Raw genomic sequence first — 8,751 nt, forward strand, 5'->3', positions numbered from 1 at the left:
TTCCACACTAGTCGCGTAGGAGAAAAACGGAAATATAGGAAAGAGCTGAAAGGCGTGTATCGTACCAGGACGTTGTGTTTATCGGTTATGCGGCCTATCACCGTCATATCTGCAACTGTTACGAGGCGGAAGTGAGGAGAACGGTAACACTACAGGCGCGAGGACTGAGCGATACACCTGGTGCCTTCGTGGTGAGTGGGTGGGTGGGGGTGCACAATCAAAGCCAGGAAACTAAATGCAGCACTTTCCTCGCTATCTGCGCAGAGCGCGGCTTAGCGTATAGGGTTTATCGGGCGCTCTTTGCCCGTGAATCTAAAATTAGGGCCCTACTCTGGGCCGCGAAAGGCATCTACGAGTGCAAGAGAAACATGATCAGACGTCCGCGCACCCGCACCCAAAGCCAGGTGTACGCATCCGTAAACAAGCGCCGTCGCATAGCAGCTCTATTTTTTGTCCTCGTGATTAGCCCATATCCGAGCACGCACCACCATTCTCTGCATCGGCTTGTCCTGTGCTGCTCGGCCCGCGTCTTGCATCTGGGTGACTGGATTCTTGTCCTTTCCTAGCGGATATAGAGACCGCAGGTGTCTCCGCATCTCGAAGCGCAGCCTCTGTGCTTTTCCTCTTGAAGTGCTCCGGCGAGTTTACCGCTATTTTTGGGCGTGTCGTTCTAAACGTATATAGGGGAGCGACAGCCGGCCGATGTGGTCATTTGGTGTGCACAAGTTCAGAGAAGACACCCTCGGTATAGCGAAGCAGTCGGCATCATGCTATTGCTCGTAAGTGTTTTCGTGTTCGTGATGTGCAGGATCTAATGTTTTGCGTGTACGAGCAAGGAGAAAGTCCACGAAGGCACATGATAACTGAAGAGAAGGGCAAAGTTGTTCAAAATTTAGGTACTCCTAATGCTGCGGGGTTAAAATATTCATTATTATTCGTATTCTCTCTCACTGACTCGGAAACTTGTATTCTTTCTAAGCCAGTCACATGGCTTTAGTTCCTTCACTTTACGTTAAAGCCTACGCGAATGAGAAAAGTCCTTGCGGGAAACTTATTCTACCTGATGATGTTTTCATGTGGTCTCACTTTATAGACTATTTCTGGTCGCATGTCAAGATTCCGTGAATATCTTTTTTATAGTTACTTTGTTCACGTTGTTTATGCGAAATGTGACTACGCTTTCAAGTGTGTGTTTCTGAGCGTTGGTCCAGCTTATCACTTCACACCCTGTATACTGCGGCATTCAAGTTTGCATCAACATTTCGTATGTTTCTTGTAGTTATTCCGCCTATGGGAAAACAGGGAAAATGATAACGATGATGCACGTTTGCATAACAGTACAGCGAGGTTTCACATAGCGAGGGGGTTCCAGCCAACCACTTGAACAAGAACAGAAGGGGAGACGACACACCACCGGACTGGCATCTGCGCAGGTTCAGTTTCAGTTGCCAGTCCAGTGGTGCGTCGTCTCCCCTTTTGTCCTCGTCCAAGAATTCAGCCGGAACCCCCCCCCCCCCCCCACTATGTGCAACCAACGAGCTAAGCAAGCCCAATTATGAGGTTTCACTGTATAAGTCAAGACGACTGCTACATGAACTAATCTATATATGTGCCGTATTTTGTGTGCTGAAAGCAGCAGTTATCGTTTAAAAAACAGCGCCTCCCTAGCTCATGGAAATCCCCTTTGTATTAGCGTAGCAAATCCTGTACCCATTCCTTCCTTTATGTTGAGAGACTAAATCGTTTGAGTAGATAAGGTAGAGCAATAAACACTGCTTGTTTTGATACCATCTAGCCCAACTGCTGAACCAACTCGACCAACAACCCACTCTTTTGATTTGACAATAAAATTATTGTAAAAAAAAGATTATATGTATCTTACGCACTTACCTTCACTTTTTTATTTTGGGGCTAACTTAAACGAAACAAATTGTATTGTCTACTCACATGATATACATTATATTTATGCTGTGTTACATCAGTGTTGTCGTCATATAGGATGATAACACTGATCGGCATAAAAGTTCACACGCGTGGGGAAGGGAGAAGAATGAGCTTGCATTGCACTATATTCGGCATGCCGAGCAAAGGTTGCGAAATGAAATGACACCATGTTCGAGTTCTCACTGAGCTGAGACAACCTACTGCAACGCTCGCCGTTCAGTGACACGGCTCGCGCCCCTCTATAACGCCGCGCCAACTGCGTCTGTCGAGCCCGACGACCTCAGCGCTTCGCTCACGCCGTATTGCGAACTTCCGACGCGGAGAGGAAAGGTCGCGATTCGAGGCGCTCCTTTCACGCAAGGTGCCACTTTCGAGGGCTACAGCTACTACCGGGAAACCTCGCCGCTGAGCTCATCGGACGTTGAAGACGTCGCGCTACAGAGCGCGCTCAATTACGCACGCGATGACGCCACCGGGCGAATGGTCGAGCGAGGCCGAGATGGCGGAGCTCCTGGCCTTTACACAATGGCTGGGGTCACCGACTGGGCGACGCGTACTCGTCTGTGACCTGCAGGGCACCGCTGCTCGTTCTCCTTCTTCCGAATGGCTTCATCTTTCGCCGCCTCTGCTAACCCCTCTCCCCTTTCTTTTTATTTCCTCGCGCCTTGCGTCGTGGTCTGTCATGACCTCTTCAACGAGGAGGCGTGATGACTTTCTCCTTCCGCGCTCTTCGAGCCGGTGAACTGAATGGCCGCTCCCGTTTGCCCCGTAGGCCGTGGCCCTGCTCTGCATGCTGGCGCCGTCGGCCTTCGCAGGAACCATCGGCAGCGGACTCGGAAATGCGGCAGGGGGCGGCAGCGCCGCGGCCGCGCCGGCGGTCGCCATCACGGCACCCGTGGCCCGGGTAGGCTTCGAGGCCCGACCGGAGGTGAAGGTCAAGCTTGTACCCAAGCCGGTGATCGGATATGTCGCCGAACCCGTGGCTTCGGTGGCGCATGGGCTCAAGCCCGTGCTGACCATCGCCGCAGGAGTGCCCGTCAGCCTCGTAGATGGCAGCATCGGCGGCAGTGTGGGCGGCTTCGGGTCAAATACAGACTTTTTTTCTAGTTATGGCACATCCAACAGCTTGGGATACAAGTGGTAAGGCGTGCCCGTGGCTCCCCGGACATGCGGAGCGGGGAATCAGCGCTGGTTCTGCCGTCTGCCTCTTGAAGGTAAGTGCAGAGATGTGCCAGTATAATTGACGAACGTTATTTCTTTTTTATAAGTTCGGGTTTTTTTGCTACTTGTTAGGATTTTAAACCAGTGTGTGTTCGTAGGTTCATCCCAAAAAATGAAGTTTTGGGTGGTTAGTTCTTTATGAGGTCAACAAAGTTGTCAGCAGACTCACGCGACGGTTAAACTCTCTTGGACAAATTGGTGCGTGCTTCATATATATATATATATATATATATATATATATATATATATATAACCCATGCTACACCAAGAAGGAGACAACTTCTCAATTCTCTATTTTTTGTGTTGTTTTTTTCATTTATGCGAAACATGTCACGTTGCTTTCATTCGCTTCGTTGGCAGCATTCAGTTGATTACTTTACTGCATTTATTTTTCCTGGTGTACGTAGACACGCGTGCCTGCTCTAACAAATATCTAGCCATTTGTTATAAAATAAGTGCTGAACTAACAGACAATGATGCCAATGAAATTGTAGAGAATATTATTAGTAGTGATTTCATTGTAAATGTGAACAAAAAAAAGATAACTTGCCACTGCCAGCAGCAAGTTGCCTTTTCGCTTTCTTGAAATTTACATTACATTTACTACTAATGACATTCCATACTTTCTTTGGCTGCATTGTCTGTTAGTTATCATTAGTACTGTGTCTAATAAAGAAAAATGAGCCCTTCAATTTCCACTTATTGCTTTATGAGATATGTGCTAAGAACATTGGTAATAAAGCGGAACAGCGCACACTTCTCGGAACTTCGCGGCACAACGAGGATATAATTCTGCATGTAGGAATATACGCAAATTCGTAATTGTGCTTGTACAATTACAAGCAAAATTACGAATTTGCTTGTATTCGTGATTCTGCTTGCAGGAATACGCAAAAGCAAAGGTGCCTGTTGTTACAGCTCTCGCAAATTACAGGTAAAAGAATTCCTTTCGCGGTGTCTAAATGGGCCTCTAATGCCCATGAGTAGTGCACAACACTTGACGCGAATCCATACTAAGCACGAGCAGGTGCTCTCGCTATTCCGTGTTAACATCAGCAATTTAGTGTTTATATGCTAGTGGCGAGATTGCCCCAATCTCGAACCTCAGGTCTCCCCGCAGGAAACTCTTTCGCGGACGCCTCAGAGCAAGCGAGCTATACTTAACAACCGAAGAGCGATCGAGAAAACCCATAATGTACACCTTGCGCGTATTTGAAGCCCAATGCACGCAAAGCGGGTCAAAGGAGAGCGCGCGTTGTGCTTGCTTTCTTTGCTTCCTCGTGCAGCACATCTCGGCTCCAAAGAGTTGCTGTTGTTCTTTTGCAGAAGACGCCGGGGGTCAAGGCAGATCGGGCGCCCTGGCGTCACGATTGAACCATCGTATACATTCTGTACATAGGTATATATATATATACATACGCTTATGCGCCAAGCATAAAATTGGGCGTGCAAGTGTGGGCTGCGGCCTCCACTGCTTCACATCAACTTCCTCGACGACGGCGACGACGAGTATGCAATTCCGGACTCGCAGTGGTGGAACCGGCCGGCACGGCGGCTTCCTGGCACGCATGGCCCACCTACTGTAGCCTTCGCGATCTCGAATAAAATCATTCTCTCGCGTGGTCCTTGTGGGCCATATACACTTGAAAATAGCAGTGTTGATTATTTGTAAGCGATGCACTTCGAGATTTGGTTCGTCGTGCTTGCGCGCTGACCGTGGATGGCGTCTTCGAAACAAATCTAATCCTTGCGGTGCGTGACTACCAGTCAGTATGCACAGTCGTCCACCTGATGGGCAATAGTAAAGTGTCCTATGAGACATCTACCGCATATTTCTGTTAAGGAAATATGAGAGCGCTCACATTGATTCTTAATTTAATATACAATGCACGAGCGCAATGTAACCTGCACACACACACACACACACACACACACACACGCACACACACACACACACACACACACACACACGCACACACACACATACACACGCACACACACACACGCACGCACGCGCGCACACACACACACACACACACACACACGCACACACACACACACGCACGCACGCACACACACACACACGCACACACACACACACACACACACACACACACACACACACACACACACACACACACGAGCGTGCGCGTGGAAATGTGATTTTTGGTATCCGCAACGTTTTAGTTAGTTGGTTGATGTGTGTTTTTTTAAATGAAACAACTGTTCTTGAAGTTGAGGTTGAGACCCTTTCTTTTTCAGGGCATAACAGGACATTAAAGGGTACAATCGCCTCTTTATACCACTCTTTCCTCAAGGAGAAAAGAAAAACAGGACACACAAGAAGATAAATAAAAGAATGAAAAAGACTAGCGACAATATATCGGAAAGATCAGTAAAAACTTGAAATAAACGACCTGGCCGCTTTTGAGAAGTGACATTGTAGCTGCTGTGGGCTCGGGCGACAGATCTTGAAGTGTAGATAATACCGTTAGCCCATTGGTTTCTGTTCAATATATAATGAGAGAACAACGAAGAAAAAATGCAAATATGATGAGAACATTTCGAATGTCATATGGTGGTCATCATTGTAGTACCTCCGGAAGCACTTGTCTACATCTATCGGCTGCGGAGGATACAGATGATATAAACTGCAGCTGAGGCGTGAAAATTCTGGCACATATAATGATGAAGTGTATAATTGGTCGTATCAAACAGCAGGATCGGTGGCACGTCATTTACCGCTCAATAGGCGATTAATAAAAGGGGAATATTTACAAAATGACGTGTTGGTCTTCGAATGAGCGTGATGCCGAGACTGTGCGGATGTGTTCATTCATTCCGTTTGCGTTCAGTTTGTACAAAAAGTAACAACGTTGTTCTTCTTCCCTGGTAGTTCGAAAACTTGTCCGGCTTTGTAACCATGCTGCTTTCCAAGCTGGGACCTTTGATTGTGACTTGTTTAGAGATCGGAATTTGGAGAGAGGGAGTAAATGTACACGTGACCGACGATATCTGATGTACAAATTCTCAAGCCGGTGTACTGATTATTAAGCCTTGTCCAGACTTCATGCACTACGTACTGATCTTCGGTTAAAGGGTCGTAAATGTAAAAGCAAGCCACGTAAGTAGCTTGTTGAGGCGTTGTCTGATTTAGCGTAAAGCATGGGGCCCGTGACCTTTACGGCAATTACTGCTACCACCATATACGGCACAACCAATGGGTAAATCAGTTTCGGTTTTCATTTTCCGCTCACGTTGCCGTCGGCCTTCCTAGATTGCGCATCTTCATGCGCATCTTGAAAGTAACGCAGTACAGCGTGTCTGTGCAGTTGCTTTGCCTGTGTTTATTGTGTGCCCGTGAGTACACAAGACGAGTATGGAATGGTCTTCGCTCTGCAGTGAGGGATGAATGCGACAAATGTCCGTATACTGTTTGAAAACGTTATGCGCCAAGCAACTGCAGAACGACGCCTGGCTCGAGGCAGGTGGAAGTTTGAATTGTGGAGCTCTGCGATTATTGACACTTCACGAGTTGCAGAACCTTCAAGGCAAATATTTGGTGCTGGCGTGTACGTTTTGAATTTCTGAGGGCACCGCCCTAATTTAGTTTAACCCCTTTGTATCCAACCTACTGGTTTTCACTCAGTTTAGAAATTATATTCTTTTCCACTCGTATAGCGACGTTACATGGTGCTTCAAGAAGGCAGAAGAGGCGTTCATAGAAGCCAAACTGGACGCCCAAGTCACACCACAACAGGACTACAGGGCACATGCGACACGCGTTAATGAAAGCGAACATTCATCTCTAGCCTGTGGCAAACACATGAACCTTGTGATGCTGAAACGATTGTAGCGAGGACGCAAAGAAGTGGTGATTGACCCGTCGTAAAAAACGCATCATGCCGTAGGGACTACTAAGAACATTTGTGGTAGCTAGCAAAGTGATTGGACCTTCCAGCTGTTACGTGATGCAACACTTATGACAGATGTGACTGCAGTCTTGATTGATATGTGGGGTTTAACGTCCCAAAACCACTATATGATTATGAGAGACACTGTAGTGGAGGGCTCCGGAAATTTAGACCACCTGGGGTTCTTTAACGTGCACCCAAATCTGAGCACACGGGCCTACAACATTTCCGCGACTGCAGTCTGAACGCGACATTACGTGTTCCACATTCTGAAGGGTAAACAACACTCACTGAGTTGGATCGAGTGCGCTTTTTTGTGATTAAGATTGGTGTACGTGTTTTCCGTTATTGTACTTGTCTTCATGCGTTTGCATACTTGGCTATCCCGGCTGCGGCGGCTGCATTTTCGATGGAGGCGGAAATGTTGTAGGCCCGTGCGCTCAGATTTGGGTGCACGTTAAAGAACCCCAGGTGGTCGAAATTTCCGGAGCCCTCCACTACGGCGTCTTTCATAATCATATGGTGGTTTTGGGACGAAGCTACGCACAAACGGAACACTTCGAGCATGCGACTTCAGCACACTTTCTGCAGGTAAGTTTGACTGAAAAACACATATTCATTGAGTTTTGGCTTATACTCTGTGGATGGCACTGCAATATTGCGCCTGTCATTGGCCACATAAACCAATGTCCTAATTTTGAGCTTGTAAGATCAACACTGCTCCGAGTCTAATATATCAAAAGCGTAGTCATAATTTTTTTCGGGGGAAAGGTGTGGGGGGGGGGGGGTGAACCATCATTTACTTTTGTTCGTGCGTGGGGTTGGTGTACGTGCATATATACGCATGCAAAATTGAAAAAAATTCGGAAGGGGTTTGAACCCCTCCAACCACTTTTTGGTTACGTCCATGTGATCTATAGATCACATACACTTTGCATGCAGTTCTTGAAGAATAAAGCCACCAAACTACAGCGGCATCTTTGACAGATTCAGTGAGGACTTTTCACCTCTCTGAGAGATAATTGTAGGTATTGGTCACTCTGCTCTAAATCCTTGTGAAAAATTCCCATGGACACGGCTGCATCAGTGCTTCCAGGATACGCAAAGGCAACCTTATCTTACTTTCCCATGGCACAAGAGCTAGATCTTGCAGGTCCGTGCCAAGCTTTCTGGAAGTGTAAATAAATAAATAAATAAATAAATAAATGCATGCAAGCACCCCACATATGTGTCATATCTGTCTATCTTGCATACTTGGCACATAACTTTCCCACGGGGGTACACCCGATATGAGGCGTCCTTATTTTCGAATATGGGATATTATCCTTGACACCTTCTGTCCATCTGTATTCAACAAGAAGATAGCAGTGAAAATACTGGAATCGCTTGTATTTATTTATTTATTTATTCGCACAACTTCCATTATTTCTCTTGATCTCAATTAAAATGTAAGCTATTTTGTTTCATCAATTGATGCGCTGACACTTTGTGGCATATTGTCAAGCCGCAATCAATCGCTAGAAGAATGTTTTGGGCAAGGGGCTCTGCGAAGGAAGTCGCAATCTTTCAAAAAGAAACAAGCGCAATCTAACTTACCAATGAAGGCGCGTAGCGTGGTTCCGAGCCGCTCGCATTTAAATCATGGGTACGCGAGTTCAGCCGTCTCATGGGA

At 46.8% G+C, this 8,751-nt stretch overlaps 1 protein-coding gene across 1 annotated transcript; it reads left to right on the forward strand.

The window, feature by feature from the left end:
• The first annotated feature begins 633 nt into the window (after positions 1-633).
• LOC142777000 (uncharacterized) lies at positions 634-4,817 on the forward strand. Its single transcript, XM_075881303.1, has 3 exons — positions 634-779; positions 2,717-3,158; positions 4,492-4,817. The coding sequence occupies exons 1-2, from the start codon at positions 768-770 to the stop codon at positions 3,086-3,088; spliced, it is 384 nt and encodes a 127-aa protein (XP_075737418.1). The 5' UTR covers positions 634-767; the 3' UTR covers positions 3,089-3,158; positions 4,492-4,817.
• Positions 4,818-8,751: the final 3,934 nt, after the last annotated feature.

Source organism: Rhipicephalus microplus, chromosome X, assembly GCF_043290135.1.
Source record: "Rhipicephalus microplus isolate Deutch F79 chromosome X, USDA_Rmic, whole genome shotgun sequence".
Classification (NCBI taxonomy): Eukaryota; Metazoa; Arthropoda; class Arachnida; order Ixodida; family Ixodidae; genus Rhipicephalus; species Rhipicephalus microplus.